At 39.3% G+C, this 17,057-nt stretch overlaps 1 protein-coding gene across 2 annotated transcripts in view; it reads left to right on the top strand.

Moving 5' to 3' along the window:
- The window catches only part of LOC127633481 (attractin-like protein 1), a 142,425-nt gene that overhangs the window by 45,659 nt on the left and 79,709 nt on the right, over positions 1-17,057 (top strand). For both annotated transcript variants that reach the window (XM_052112626.1, XM_052112625.1), the window contains exons 20-22: positions 487-580; positions 7,289-7,341; positions 14,249-14,343. In XM_052112626.1, the coding sequence (XP_051968586.1) occupies positions 487-580; positions 7,289-7,341; positions 14,249-14,343 (242 nt within the window). The remainder of the gene's footprint in view (positions 1-486; positions 581-7,288; positions 7,342-14,248; positions 14,344-17,057) is intronic.

Below are 17,057 nucleotides of genomic sequence, written 5' to 3' on the forward strand. Positions count from 1 at the left end.
AGTTGACATAAGACTTCATTGTACCATAACAACATACTGTAAGTTTCAGAGCTGAAAACTTCCTCCTCACTGCGAAAAGAGCATTTGGTGAAACCAAGCAGCCAAAATGACTCGTTCTTTACTTCCTCCACATTGTGATGACACACAGGTAGACATTTGCATCTGACTGCCTCCACAACAACACATCAACGCCTACTTTAACCTATCACTTCTGTAACCGCGTCCAGTAGCGGTGAGCAGTGAGATGTTAAAGTGTAGAAAGCCAATCATGTAAATTGGCATATATGGTGAAGTTGTAAAGGAGAAGCAGCACATAATCGAGTGCTTCTGACAGAGGGTCAAAATAAGAGTGTATTATGTTTTACAAATATATGATTTTTTTTTTTTTTTGCTGCAAAAACCTTACTATATTTCTTTATTCTATATTTATCTGTATATCTTGTCTCCTCCCATTACAGTCTCATTCTCTCTCTCTTTCTTTTCTAGCTTGTAAATGTAATGGCCATGCCAATGTGTGTCAGGTGCTGACAGGCAAATGCTTTTGCACCACCAAGGGTATCAAAGGCGACCAGTGCCAACTGTAAGTACATCTACTCCTCACTCACAGATGTTTGTTTGAACATTTTTTCAACTCAAAGTGCTTTATTGGCGTGACAAATTAGTTTAATATTGCTAAAGCAAATACATTGAAAAAAAGAACAAGAATTACTCAAAGGACTAGAACATTATAAATAGTTATAAAAAATAATATATATTATAGGATTGTCCTATAATATATATTATTATATACCCTATTATATATTATATATAATAGGGTTGTCAAACAATTACATTTTTTAATCAAATTAATTACACAGCGTCCCGATTAATTCATCGCATATACAAATAATTGCTGAGAAAGTCCCTCATATAACAATAATTCTTTATATAATGATGAAATAATTATACATAGTTATCTTTAAATATTTAAAAATGTTATATAGATAGATAGAATAAAAAATATTCAGATAATTAAAATGCATTACATTCTTGTAGCAGAAGAGTTAATCATTGATGAGACAATAGAAAAAGTGGCTTTAGAATACAATGTATTGTTTACTACCATATTATTGAACATAAGTCAATCATTGGCATACACAGCAATCCATTTCGCAAGAGAATTTGTCAATCAGTTCGAGATCTATTATGAGGGCTTAAGGACACATCAATGTACACCTGCGTCAGACAGATGCTTGTGTAGCGTCTCGGGTGCGTTGCATCGTAAACATAACATTTTTAGGTCACTGTGTCAAGTTAAATCTAGTTTAATACTTAGAACACATCTTGAGATCCCTTAGTTTGAATTTGAGCTCCAAGTATTTTGAAAGCAAGAACATAATACATGTTTTTGTTGTGCTGCCTGCTGAAGGGTTGTTTTGTTCACTGTATAAACTGTGCATTGCCATACAGCTGAAGTTTCAATTACTTCCCTCTTGAGTAAACAGGTGGTATTACAAGCTTGCATTTCTCAGGATTCTTCCTTGTTACGGTCCGGGGGCATTGCGATTAATTACGTACATTTTTTTTTTTTACGCGTTATTTTTAATCGAATTAATTGCACTGAATTAATGCGTTAATTGACAGCCCTGAAATATATATATATATATATATATATATATATATATATATATATATATATATATATATATATATATCAATGCAGCATTAATGCAACCTAAAACAGCGTTTTTCTTTTAGGATGGGTTCTTTCCTTGTAAGCTTTTGATTTTTTTCCTATCTACTAACCATACCACCAACCATACCCCTATTTATAAATGTAACACTCAGAAGTATTTTTGCATATTTACATTTTGGTTAAAACATTTAATATGTTTATTATTATGTTTTCTTTTGGGGATCATCAGTTGATCCCACAGACCCATAATTTAGATGCTTTCAGATTATACTGTTTGTCGGAACATTTGGTCCCCCCTATATAAGCAAAACCTGACATACATATACACACCTTTACCCATCATAAATCTCATTCAGTCCATTTAGCTTAACTGTGATGTGTCTTAACACCTTTGACTAAAGCTGACCCGCAATCTTACTCTCTGCCGATGCAGCGTATTGTGTGTGTGCGCGCACACTTTAGTAGCACTAATGGAGGTGTGGTGTGGGAGTGTGCTGGCGTGCTTCTGTAACTAAAAGAGAGACCATTTCTCTTTGAGAATAATGCAACACAAGTGCCTCACTCACAGTGTTCCTGCATTGTTATACGTATATGCAGAGATTCTAAAGAGTGGGTTGACCAGTCATGCTTATTTAGGAGACGTGGGTGTAAACTGAATTTACCACTCAGATTCTTCAGTCATGGAAAAAGAGGCTGGTGAGCAGCTTGAAATCCAGGATGTGGTGCTGCGCTGCATTCAGGGCTACAGCAGAGGATGCTAGTGCCTTTGTATGCTTTTAGGAGTACTCTAGATGACAAATGCTTTGTTGCAGGTTGACATAAACTCAGGCATATGAAAAGGTGTGCACCCTGTGGAAGGTCTCACTTGATCTCTTTACCATGTTACATAGCTTGGTAGCTCAGTGAGTATTGACACTGGCTACCACCCCTGAAGTCGTGAGTTTGAATCCATCCAAATTGGCCCGGTTGCACGGAAGGGTAGAGTCACATGGGTGGTAACTTCCTCATGGTCACTATAATGTGTGGCTCGCTCTCGGTGGGGCGCATGGTGAGTTGTGCGTGGATGCCTTGGAGAATAGCGTGAAGCCTCCACATGCACTACGTCTCTGCAGTAATGTGCTCAACAAGCCACGTGATAAGATGCGCTTATTGGCAGTCACAGACGCATATGAGATTCGTCCCCCGCCACCCGGATTGAAATGAGTCACTAAGCCACCAGGAGAACTTCGAGTGGTTTGGGAATTGGGCATTCCAAATTGGGGAGAAAAGGGGAGGGGAAAAAACTGTGTTATATAGCAGGAAACAAGAAACAAATATCCTCTGTCTCAACAGGTCTCTTTTTACATCGCATTTTTTGTCTCTATATCACAGTGCATGTTCGTCATTGACATGAGAATGAGACACAACAAGCACTAGTGGAGGCTGTTTACACACCTCAGAAAAACCTAACACACACAGAACTGCACTGCTGTTGAAAAATCTGTGGCGATAGTTGCCGGCACTGAAATGTTTGAAAAAAGCACTGAAATATATGGCTTTATAGAAATGTGCCCCATCAGCACTTACTGTACATTGTGTCTCCAACTTCATATCTTGTAAATTGTAATAAAAGTTATTGCTCATTAAACTTCATCTGATGAAATGTGTATACACAAAAATCCTTCATCTGGCAAATATATAGGTTATAAAAACTTAATTTGGTAAAAACATAATTATAGAGCACTGTTACTGATGAAGTCTCTGTCATTTCAAAATAAGAATCCCTTGTGTGTTTTGGGCTTGTTTATAGTTAAAATTCCCATGTTATGCACTAGATATTCATTATTTTGCTGGTAATTATTGGGATTTTGGTTGAACAATAAACTGCATGTGGGATTTTATTCTTGCCACCTCTACAGTATGTCTGTACCCCTCATAGTAAGGAAAGACTGAAATCTTTTAACATCCTATTAATCAGTTTTAAAACGATCAGCTGATTAATAGGTTATCTGCCTTTAATTTTTTAAACCTTAGTTATCGCTATCCACAAAATCCACTATCGGTAGACTTCTAATGCGAGTTGCTTGCCAAAGGCAATAAGAAAGAAATGTATTATATTACAATTGGCAAATTTTACCTCAATCCACAAATTAGGCCGAATTGCTTTCATACCAATTGCAAACCATGCTAGAGTTCACATTAACTGTACTCCAGACCCCCATTTTCAAGCAGACTTGGGTGCACAACAAGGAACTGCACCCTGGTTCAGTAAATGGCTTTCGCACCAAGCAAACAAACCCATCACATACATCAAATGGTGTCTGATCCCCACCAAATGCTCTAGTGTAAAAACAGCCTTTATCTCAGGATTATTTGCCTTATGTTTGAAATAATTTTTTTAAATTTAGGATGTCCCTGAGTTTCACTAAAGGAATGTTTTGTCAAATTTACCTCACATCTGTGGACAATTTTGTCACCAAAGTATAGCTAAGAAAACCCACACACATTTCCATATTTTCTTTTTGATTAAATGTTAATTGATTCTTTCCATATTTAATTATCCTTGCACTATTTACAGGTTGTTTTCAGTTCAGCATGTGTGTGTGTGTGTGTGTGTGTGTGTGTGTGCAGTACAGTACATGCTCATTCCTGTAGATGCATGTTTTTAATTGTGTGTAACCCAATCAAGCCAAGGCTGTCGATGATGTGTTCAAGTGTCTTCATCACGAGGACAAATGAGTACACATTGGAGACGCCTGATACACTTCCTGTTTATTCTCACTCTTTTTCACTCAGTTCGCTCCCTCCTTTATTACTCAAAGCGGACAGATGCCATTACCCGTCCCACATAACGAGTTCCGTATGAAGCACTCTGACCATTTTTGTCACACACAAATGTCATCTCACTCAAAATGGTTAATTAAAGACCTGATATACTCTGGTCCCCCATCAGTGAGCTGACATTGTGTGATGTGGAATGTGAAATTCAAAGTTTCCTATCACAGTCTTGAGAAGGCCTTCATTGTGACAAGAACTTGCCACTCTTCTTCTCAAGCAGCCGACAGCTCAAGCGCACAGAAGACATTTTTAAAAGATACACATGAATAAAGAATATAAATTGGTGCAATTGAAAGAAAAAGCATACTTGATTACTGTAGACTCCATCATCATTTGATTGAATGCTGTGGAGTGTGTTGTGTACAATGCAGCACTCCAGGTGTGACCCAAATGGGGATAAAATTATGGCACTACAGAAAATGGAGAGAGAGTGCATTAACGCATACACTGTGTGTAGGTGTGCTCTCACTGGAGATTAAATTAAGATACTGAGAGTACGAGTGCATTAAGTTTCATCGCCCTTAGAGAGTACATTGTTTGTGTGTGCGTGTGTGAGTGTGTATAGGCATGCATGTTTGAAACCCTTTTTTTTTTTATGATCTGTAGTGTGTATGGGAGAGAGAGAATAGTCATTTCTGAAATGTCATCCAGATTAAAGGCTATGGGAATGATATGCAGAGGTTTTAAAATGCCCGTGGTGCAATTTGTCCTGTGTCCTCTATACTGTTGTAAAAGTGTACTCTACCTTGTCCTCTCATATTTATCACTGACTCTGAGAAAAATATGAATGCTCCGGCTCTGTATGATAAAAGTTTGATTCCCGCAAGCTAAGGGCAAAGATATTTACAGTATGTGATAGAAGGGCATTAGGTGTATAAATTTCAATGTTATAATGGTGTAGTTTAGAAGTGAAAGGTTGGAAGTGGGGAAGAGCATGTCGAAGGTGATGTTAGGCATTTGTTTAAGGCTTACTTCACCTATTACATGGCTTTCTGGAATACTTGATTGTGATTGGTCAATCGCGCCATCCAGTGATCTGATATTTCTGAATAACGATCTAACATTTGGGAATAAAGTTATTTCAGACGAGTCATCCGGGTATAGCAAGTCATCTTTCCTACTTGTATCACTCTGCAATCTCTAAACGTAAGCTAGTAAAATAATTAAACTCAATTCAGTGTTTAATTTTTACGAGTTTATTAATTTGTTTGGCAAGTAGTCATGTAAGAAGCAGAATTAGCAGTCTGTTTGACTGCAATTCATAAACATAAAAGGTATGCTTTGCATTATTAGTATTGCCACAAGGGGTGTTCGTCGAAACGGTCTTCAACTACTGTCAAGGCTGAGCAACTATTTGAAGAGAATCTTGCTGTTAGTAAGTTAGTAATGCTACCTGAATAATAAAGCGTAAGGGTACAGATATTTCTTTAATCCCATTGTCCGCTTAACTACTTAATTGTGTTACCACTACAGCACTTGCAATGGCCAAGCACCGTGTCTTCATTTGCGTACTTGTGAAGAGTATGTTTCTGGCTTTAATGTATGTGAACTTGAAATATTGAATGAGATAAGCTCGAAACTAATTAATCCAGAGCCTCACATTCTGGATGCAACTGTAAAATTACTCTATTTACTATTAAGACCGGCCTTAATGATTAATCACATTCACTCTTTAGATGCAATTACAGGACAATTAACTGAACTGAAAGTGAATTCCCACTGCACTGACTATAGAAACTCAGTGACAACATTGTTGTGAGGAAAGAGGGAATGAGAGAAGTAGTTGGAGACTTGAGCTCACCAATGAATGCAGTCTCTAATTGGGCCGTCAGTTCTTGGCTCAGAGGAGCAACAGGATGTATAATCTGCTTAGGCTGGTACAGACCTGGGCCGACACTGCGGTGTTAATTGTTTAGCGTTTTTGAGATTGTGGTTGAGGAAGCTCTGGGCTGTCTCTTTGCGCTTTCTAATGAAGCAGAGGAAATAAAGCAACCCGACAACAGAGCGGAATTACATAATCTGCCTTTGTGTGAAAAGAGACAAAGATACTGCAGGCACCACACACATACTCAAACAACTCACACAAAAAATACATGGGGCAAATTTACAATTGTTCACTTTACAGGGTGGTATCTCAAAACATCACATAGGCACAAATGTGCTAGTGTAGTGCTGCACCATGAGTATTTATAAATGAAGTCATTGTCATCCTTTTAGGGAAAATACACCTCATATCTATTCAAATTAGGTTTATTATAGAATGTGCCACATTCACAAATGCTAGCACAAAATACATTTTGCAGGCAAGAAGCTTTTTTTTTGTTTAAAACAGATGTTTGTGCACTGTTTGTGAATGTACAAATTAATGAAGGGAATTTCAATAAGATTAGTGTAATTTTTATAACTTGTGAGACCTACAGATTATATACAAACAAGTGCATTATTGTTGAAGGCAGTTTATTTGGCACAAAATAAGTTTTTGATTGCTGTAGCTGGGGATGAAAATAAAGGGGACAAATTTAGAGATGCAACTTGTTAGAAAGTGCTTTCATCTCTTTTAAACCACTACTGTTAAGAAAAGTTAAAGCATTAAAAAAGAAAAACAATCTTATTTACCATCCTGACACATCAATTTGCTTTTAGACTTTTGTTGTCTTGCTTTCAGGTTTCATTCATTGTATTTAATGTTTAATAAATGTTTCTTATCGCAAATTTGTGTTCAGACACCCGCATCTGATGCCAATGCATTGTCATTACTGAAGTATTTCATCTAAATAATTTTTTTTTCCTCTGCAGTTGTGACTCAGAAAACCGTTACCTTGGCAACCCCCTCAGAGGAACATGTTACTGTGAGTATGCTGTATGAGAGCTCTGACCATGCATGCCTTAAATCCTGTAATCCTGTTGTACCTTGAAAATTAATCTAATTCTGTGGACACCTTCAAACTCCGAGATTGACTATGGTCTGCCATTTAATGAAATTAAACTCAGGGAGCTGAAGATGCTAGGAAGCCTTAGGAAAGTGCATTGGGGTACAGCCTCACAGCTAAAGATACGTATGGAATGATTTTCCGGACATTATTCAAAAGGAATTGCAAATTGTATTTGCAATTGCGTTTTCAATTTGTGGACGCATAAAATGTGACATAATCCAAACGCAATTGCAAACCGCGCATTACTGTTTGCATTTTCGTTTAAGCGAACGCACAGTGACTGCCAGATTTCAAATGGAAAAGCAAAGTCCGTTTGCAACTGTGTTTCCCATATCTTACGAGTTTTGGCCCTGTCATATTTAAATAGCAATTTCAATTACCACGTCTGCTTTTTCACTTTCTCAGCGTCGCGTATGTAGCCAGCCAAAACTCAAATGGAATACTAATTCCCTTAGTATTTCCATTGACGCCTTACACGGAAACCTGTCAATCAGGGTCAAGGGTGGGATTATGCTATGGGGCGTGTTTGTCTTGGGAAGAGACGTCACTCACAGTCGACGGTCAAGATCAAATAAACCGGCGTCTGTTCAGGGCATCACCTCTTTATTTATTTTGTATTTATTTTAATGTTTATTTGACAGGGACAAATGCATAGAACATTGCTTTATAAAGAATAGGCCTACAAAGTAGATGCCACGCATACATGTTTCTAGCCATGACTAATTTGCAACCCCTGTCCCTGTTTAGGCTTATAAATTTAAAACAAAAATTACAGAGTATTGAGTTTAAGATTTATAATTAATAAAATACATACAACAAATACATCCCATATATGAAATAAGATATGGGCTTAAGTAGATGTGGAAGTCACTATAAATCAAAGTCTAGACACATTTAACAATACAAGAACACAAAAGGGTGCATATGTCTGTGCATGCTCACATATGCAACATTATGTTTGTATGCATTGTGTTATGTCCTACGGAAGCGTATTGCATTCACTTGAGAAAAAAAAATCTACTCTGTTTTTCTGAATTAACGACTTAATTATCTCAGAATTACGAGATAATTTTTCATGGAAAAAAAAGTTTTTGCTCTGTTTTTCTGAATTAACGACTTAATTATCTCAGAATTACGAGATCATTTTTCATTAAAAAAAATATTGAGATCCCTCAAAATCCTGCCAGGAGCTCTATTTTAGCTGGATTGCATGGAAGTAAACATGTCCCGCCTTTCAAGGCAATATCTGTTATATTAATAAAATGAATGTGAAAATTTATTAGTTCATCGACAACCACAGAACTTGCTATTGTAGCTAATTACAGATACAAATTTGATTATTTATATTAAATTATTCTCCTAAAAGGGGGCCCCCTTTTTTGTTCAAGTGAGCCCACTTTTAGGAGAATTCGTTCATAATGATTTTACAGCATACTATTTTCATTATAGTTTTACAGCATCATATTTTTGCTCACAGTAAAACAAATATTGCTTTCTAAATCAGTTTTCCCACAGTTTAGCGAATGTTCATATTCTTTATTAACCGCTTTGGCCATTTTGGGTTTGGCCTATATGTGTTTCATACATGTCTAGGTTTTTACTATGCATTGAAATAGACTTTGGTGATGTTTTTATAAGCTATTATATTGATTTGTTTTTATTTTACAAAGAGAATAATTTAATATAAATAATCAAATTTGTATCTGTAATTAGCTACAATAGCAAGTTCTGTGGTTGTCGATGAACTAATACATTTTCACATTCATTTTATTAATATAACAGATTCATTTATTCATGGATTTTGATTCCAGTGGTGGCTGCATAGGATTGTTTCCAATTTCCAATAACTCCAGAGCGTTGTAAAGTCCAAAAGTCAACATGTTTTGAAAAAGGATAGATGTAATAATTTCCAAAATTCACAACATGTTTTTATCTAACGAAATATTCCGCCTCAATCCATGTTTGTTGGCGTTTAGACTTTAAAACATTTTCACTTTGGTGGAAAAAACTGCGTAAACAAAGCAGGCACGCACCTTCGGGGCAGTCTAGCAGCTAATATATAATATATATAGGCCTATGTATTTATATAGTCTAGCACTATTATATATTACAAAAAAGATCAGTATTATGTAGGACTATCTGCGTTCAGCTTGGCTCCATTTGATCCATATTATTCTATTTTATTCAATACATTTTTAGGGTGATTACGCCATAAAATATGACGACAGACATTAGAAGCTTCATTCTAAAACTCAATAGAAGTTTCGAATGTAAATATGACATGACATTTTGTACAGTCTAGTATGAACGGTCAGAATGACCACTATGGCCATTCTAGTAGTTCTAGAATTCCGGTAGTTCTCGTGTTAAATGCAAGTACAAGTCTATTGCTTGATTAGTGTCCTTTGGAAGATCAAAGCGTGTCTCAGCCATGACAGTATTACAAATGTCATAGACAGTAATGTCTTTGTATTGAAGGCCAAGTTTAAAATATATCTCTATAAATTGTCTCAGACCCAAAGTAAAATAAAACCGGATTAAACTTGAAAGGCGGGACATGTTTACTTCCATGCAATCCAGCTAAAATAGAGCTCCTGGCAGGATTTTGAGGGATCGCAATATTTTTTTTAATGAAAAATTATCTCGTAATTCTGAGATAATTAAGTCGTTAATTCAGAAAAACAGAGCAAAAACTTTTTTCCATGAAAAATTATCTCGTAATTCTGAGATAATTAAGTCGTTAATTCAGAAAAACAGAGTAGATTTTTTTTTCTCAAGTGAATGCAATACGCTTCCGTAGGACATAACACAATGCATACAAACATAATGTTGCATATGTGAGCACGCACAGACATATGCACCCTTTTGTGTTCTTGTATTGTTAAATGTGTCTAGACTTTGATTTATAGTGACTTCCACATCTACTTAAGCCCATATCTTATTTCATATATGGGATGTATTTGTTGTATGTATTTTATTAATTATAAATCTTAAACTCAATACGCTGTAATTTTTGTTTTAAATTTATAAGCCTAAACAGGGACAGGGGTTGCAAATTAGTCATGGCTAGAAACATGTATGCGTGGCATCTACTTTGTAGGCCTATTCTTTATAAAGCAATGTTCTATGCATTTGTCCCTGTCAAATAAACATTAAAATAAATACAAAATAAATAAAGAGGTGATGCCCTGAACAGACGCCGGTTTATTTGATCTTGACCGTCGACTGTGAGTGACGTCTCTTCCCAAGACAAACACGCCCCATAGCATAATCCCACCCTTGACCCTGATTGACAGGTTTCCGTGTAAGGCGTCAATGGAAATACTAAGGAATTAGTATTCCATTTGAGTTTTGGCTGGCTACATACGCGACGCTGAGAAAGTGAAAAAGCAGACGTGGTAATTGAAATTGCTATTTAAATATGACAGGGCCAAAACTCGTAAGATATGGGAAACACAGTTGCAAACGGACTTTGCTTTTCCATTTGAAATCTGGCAGTCACTGTGCGTTCGCTTAAACGAAAATGCAAACGGTAATGCGCGGTTTGCAATTGCGTTTGGATTATGTCACATTTTATGCGTCAACAAATTGAAAACGCAATTGCAAATTCAATTTGCAATTCCTTTTGAATAATGTCCGGAAAATGATTCCATAGATACAAGTGGTATATGAGACAGTCTGATTGGGAAGATCAAGACATTGAGTTAGAGCTCTTTAGTGCCTCTCATCATCTCTTAGAAGATCTGCAGTAAAAGTATGCTTAAGCACATGTTGAATCATCTCAGTGTGTGTGAGCAGAAACTCAGAAGCTCAGCACTAGGGGGCAGTGTTGTTGTATATCGGAAAGAACCTGTTTCCCTAGTGTACGTTTGTCCTTCTCTGTGTGTGCTTTTTTGCAGTTACTATCAGCAGTGATCATGGAGTCTGAGATGGCTAAATGAATTTAGTAGCATTTAGGACATCAAATTTAAATTTTTGCATAACCTGCTAGCATTTTCCCAATTGTCATCGTTCAGCAGTAAATAAAGCCATACATTTTCAATCCTTTTCCATGCACTGCACTCCTTCTGCACCTCTTAGATGGAGTGTATATACTCACAGACTTCCAGCCCAATTACTTTGCTTAGAAGAGTACAGTATCGCTCTCCCGTATTTTCTCAAATAGTGTCCTTTAGGGGGAAGTGGCAGAGATATAAGACTGGTGAATGTGTCAGAGTGAGTATGTTAAGTGATTTGAGCTAATTAAAGAAGATTGGTGTACACTGTTCCAGTAGGCAGTATGAGCTCTCACTCTTTCACATGCAAGGTTTCATTTGGAATTTTCTAGAGGCAGCTCTAGGTAGTACACTAACTGTGCTCTGTCAGTATTGCTTTGCTCATGTTTTAAGTAAATCTATTCTGTAAAAACAGACCTCCAGACCCATTTAGAGCTTCAGGCAACTCTTGGTCACATCAAATTCTCTCGGACTAGGATTACACATATCTCTGGCCAGTGTTCAGCACACCTCTATAAGAACATACCACTGATATAGAATCTTTTGACTTAAGTTCAAAGTTTGGATCAAAAATGCAAAATCTTTCAGTCTTATGATGTGGATGTACACTCACCGAGCACTTTATTAGCAACACCTGTACACCTATTATTCATGTGATTATCTAAACAGCCAATCATGTGGCAGCAGTGCAGTGCAGAATCAGGTCAGGAGCTTTTGTTAATGTTCACATCAACCATCAGAATGGGGACAAATGTTGGTGCCAGACAGGTTGGTTTGATTATTTCTGTAACTGCTGATCTCCTGGGCTTTTCATGCACAACAGTCTCTAGAATTTACTCAGAATGGTGCCAGAAACAAAAAACATCCAGTAAGCAACCGTTCTGCAGGCAAAAATGCCTTGTTGATGAAAGAGGTTAACAGAATTGCCAGACAAGTTTGAAATGACAGAAAGGCTACTGTAACTCAGATAACCCCTCTGTACAATTCTAGTGAGCAGAATAGCATCTCAGAATGCACAACACATCGAACCTTAGCCTTTCTGTCAGCGCAAACCAGTCTGGTCATTCTCCGTTGACCTCTCTCATCAACAAGGCATTTCCGTCTGCAGAACTGCCTCTCTCTGGATGTTTTTTGTTTAAGGCACAATTCTGAGTAAATTCTAGAGACTGTTGTGCGTGAAAAGCCCAGGAAATCAGCAGTTACAGAAATACTCAAACTAGCCCGCCTGGCACCAACAATAATGCCACAGTCAAAATTACTAAGATCAAACGTTTTCCCCATACTGATGGTTGATGTGAACCTTAACTGAAGCTCCTGACCCGTAACTGCGTGATTTCATGCATTGCACTGCTGCCAAATGACTGGCTGATTAGATAATCGCATGAATAAGTAGGTGTACAGGTGTACCCAATAAAGTGGTCACTTATGCCCAGTATCTGGTCCACTTCTAACTCATTCACATTGTTTGTTGTTGTTTTTTTCTTTTCAGTTTTGTGCAATTCAGTGCAAATAGGAATGCAATCCCTTCGTTAATGTTGTTTGTTGACTTGTCAAGAATTGATTCACTTTGCTATATGCTTTTGTTTGCTTTTGTAAGTACAGAATTTCTTGAATGTACATCAGCTACAGTCAGAGAGGATAATGATCTTGCAACTGCCCCACCTAGTTGGCACTTCGTTGTTTAAAGTGTGCACCAAATCATCACCAACATGACAAAACTCAAGTTTTTAAAATGCATTGGGTAATGAGCTACTGTCTTGTAGTGTGCACTTGCCCTTCTACAACAAAACTCTTTAACATGTTACATTTTGTAATATTTAAAAGTTTTTGATAGCTTACAACTGTGTGGCTGACATCTCTCTTAAAACTGACTTATGATGTTCACTGAGATTCAGTTTAGATTCACCATTCAGTTTAATTTTTGAAAAAATGCAGCATATTTACATTTTAACGGTTTAAGAGCAACCAGGGAGATGATTTAGGTTTTTGTAAATTTGTTTTATTTAACTTCAGGATAGCATCAATTGCATCTACCGCAAATTTCGTTGATAACAGTGATTGACAGATCAACACTATTCGGTTAATGTGTCTGAATGCAACATAATATTCAGGCAAAAAAATCAAGGAATAAGTGCAAATATGATACCTTAATTTGGTGTTCCACCTGAATTGTTTAAAAGCTTATAAAGACATCTTTCGGATTGATGGGGAGTAAAAGACATTTTACAGTGACGTTTACAGTGCCATATTGTGATTTAAACAGTCATCTGTTCTCAGGGAGTTGCCTGTGGCAGCATTCAGTCATTTAACAGCCCAGGAGTTTAGAAAACAATCCAAACATTTTATTGCTGAAATGATGTGTTAAAGAGATGCCAAGACCTTGAAAAAGATTAACCTAACACATGACAGTACACTACAGTGCTTTTTTTGAAAATTATCTAAAATTGTGAGTTCATTGTTTTAGATCAAAAGGTCAAACTCTGGCATTTTTGGCCTGGTTCTGGTAAAGGTCAGCAAGTTCTTTTATGTAACTAAGAAGCATTTAGATCTCAACTACATGGAGATATTTTCGAAACAGTTGAGTTTAATCATGCTTGTTAAAGCTTTGACATACAGTACTCAGAGAAGGCGGCATTAATTTAGTACAATTAAGGTGACTGATGATTCATGTAGCTTTTCAAAGTAGCCCTCTTATTGTATATGTGAATGTGCACCACTCTTTCATGATGTTTCTTAAATATAATTTTCCATCCATCAACATTAAATAGAGATCATGTAAAAATGTTAAAAAACTAATTTGATGATTAACAATGTATTCGTCTGAACAGATAACCTGCTGATTGATTACCAGTTCACCTTTAGTTTGCTTCAAGAAGATGACCAGCACTACACTGCCATTAACTTCATGGCCACTCCTGAACAGGTCAGTCTTCTACTGTTCTGAGAACAGAAACGGCTAAAGGGTTTGAACAGCTTGTAATGGTCAAACAAAAGTCTTCTATGGTCAGTAGGAAGCATTTTGTTGACATTAAATCACTTGTTAAGCACAGTTGTCTTTCTTGTGTTGACATACAGTAGGCTTTTTCCATAGGTCTTGTGCCTTTTTAAAAAAATAGATAATAGCCTTTAGTTTACGTCACAGCTGTAAACATTGATATGCTACTTGCTATTGCTAGTCAGAAGTACCGGTAGGGGGTATTGGGGGAGGGGACGCGCTCATTCTAGAGGACATTTTAATTAACAAACATTTGGATACACACCATCCATCCATCCATCCATCCATCTTCAACCGCTTATCCGAAGTCGGGTCGCAGGGGCAGCTGCTCCAGCAGGGGGCCCCAAACTTCCCTATCCCGAGCCACATTAACCAACTCTGACTGGGGGACCCCGAGGTGTTCCCAGGCCAGTGTGGAGATGTAATCTCTCCACCTAGTCCTGGGTCTTCCCCGAGGCCTCCTCCCAGCTGGACGTGCCTGAAACACCTCCCTAGGGAGGCGGCCAGGGGGCATCCTTACCAGATGCCCAAACCACCTCAACTGACTCCTTTCAATGCAAAGGAGCAGCGGCTCTACTCCGAGCTCCTCACGGATGACTGAGCTCCTCACCCTATCTCTAAGGGAGAAGCCCGCCACCCTTCTGAGGAAGCCCATTTCCGCCGCTTGTACTCGCGACCTAGTTCTTTCGGTCATGACCCAACCTTCATGACCATAGGTGAGGGTAGGAACAAAAATTGACCGGTAGATCGAGAGCTTTGCCTTTCGGCTCAGCTCTCTTTTCGTGACAACGGTGCGATAGAGCGAGTGCAATACCGCCCCCGCTGCCCCGATTCTCTGGCCAACCTCCCGCTCCATTGTCCCCTCACTCGTGAACAAGACCCCGAGGTACTTGAACTCCTTCACTTGGGGCAAAACCTCATTCCCTACCTGGAGTACGCACTCCATCGGTTTCCTGCTGAGAACCATGGCCTCAGATTTAGAGGTGCTAATCCTCATCCCAGCTGCTTCACACTCGACTGCCAAGCGATCCAGTGAGAGCTGAAGGTCACGGACCGATGATGACATGAAGACAACATCATCTGCAAAAAGCAGCGATGAGATCCCCAGCCCACCGAACCGCACACCTTCCCCACCCCGACTATGCCTCGATATCCTGTCCATGAATATCACAAACAGGATTGGTGACAAAGCGCAGCCTTGGCGGAGACCGACCCCCACATGGAATGAACTCGACTTCGTGCCGAGGACCCAGACACAGCTCTCGCTTTGGACGTACAGGGATTGGATCGCCCTAAGAAGGGACCCCCCCACCCCGTACTCCCGCAGCACCTCCCACAGTCTCTCCCAGGGGACCCGGTCATACGCCTTCTCCAGATCCACAAAACACATGTAGACCGGATGGGCATATTCCCAGGCCCCCTCCAGGATCCTTGCGAGAGTAAAGATCTGGTCCGTCATTCCACGGCCAGGACGAAAACCGCATTGTTCCTCTTCAATCCGAGGTTCGACAATCGGCCGAACCCTCCTCTCCAGCACCTTGGAGTAAACTTTACCAGGGAGGCTGAGAAGTGTGATACCCCTGTAGTTGGCACACACTCTCTGATCCCCCTTTTGAAGAGGGGAACCACCACCCCGTTCTGCCACTCCTTAGGCACTGTCCCAGATTTCCACGCTAATGTTGAAGAGGCGTGTCATCCATGACACCCCTCCACATCCAAAGCTTTCAGCATTTCTGGTCGGATCTCATCAATCCCGGGGCTTTGCCACTGCGGAGTTGTTTGACTACCTCAGTGACCTCCCCAGGGAAATAGAATCTGATCCCCCATCATCCTCCGGCTCTGCCTCTACCATAGAGGGCGTGTTGGGATTTAGGAGTTCTTCAAAGTGTTCCTTCCACCGCCCAATATCCTCCTCGGTTGAGGTCAACAGCGTCCCATCTTTGCTGTATACAGCTTGAATGGTTCCCCGTTTCCCCCTCCTAAGGTGGCGGACGGTTTTCCAGAAGCATTTTGGTGCGGACCGAAAGTCCTTCTCCATGGCTTCGCTGAACTTTTCCCACACCCACTGCTTTGCCTCCCTCACGGCCGAGGCCGCAGCCCTTCGGGCCTGTCGGTACCTTGCAACTGCCTCCGGAGACCTCCGGGACAACAAATCCTGGAAGGCCTCTTTCTTCAGTCGTACGGCTTCCCTGACAACCAGTGTCCACCACGGTGTTCGAGGGTTACCACCCCTTGCGGCCCCTAAAACCTTGAGGCCGCAGATCTCCACCGCGGCTTCGGCAATGGAAGCTTTGAACATTGCCCACTCCGGTTCAATGTCCCCAACCTCCGCAGGGATGCCTGAAAAGCTCCGCCGGAGGTGTGAGTTGAAGATCTCGTGGACAGGGACCTCCTCCAAAAGTTCCCAGTTCACCCGCACTACTCGCTTGGGCTTCCCAGGTCTGTCCAGAGTCTTTCCCCACCCCCTGACCCAACTCACCACCAGATGGTGATCGGTGTGTGGATACACACATTAATGCAAAATATGTCGTAATATTTTTGCCCCGTTTTCCCAGAAGAAAAAGACTGTCAATTTTAAATGCAAATATCTACTTAAAGATAATTTGTTACCATTAGGAGTATGCTAGCATATACAGTATATT

This window comes from Xyrauchen texanus, chromosome 40 (assembly GCF_025860055.1).
Source record: "Xyrauchen texanus isolate HMW12.3.18 chromosome 40, RBS_HiC_50CHRs, whole genome shotgun sequence".
Classification (NCBI taxonomy): domain Eukaryota; kingdom Metazoa; phylum Chordata; class Actinopteri; order Cypriniformes; family Catostomidae; genus Xyrauchen; species Xyrauchen texanus.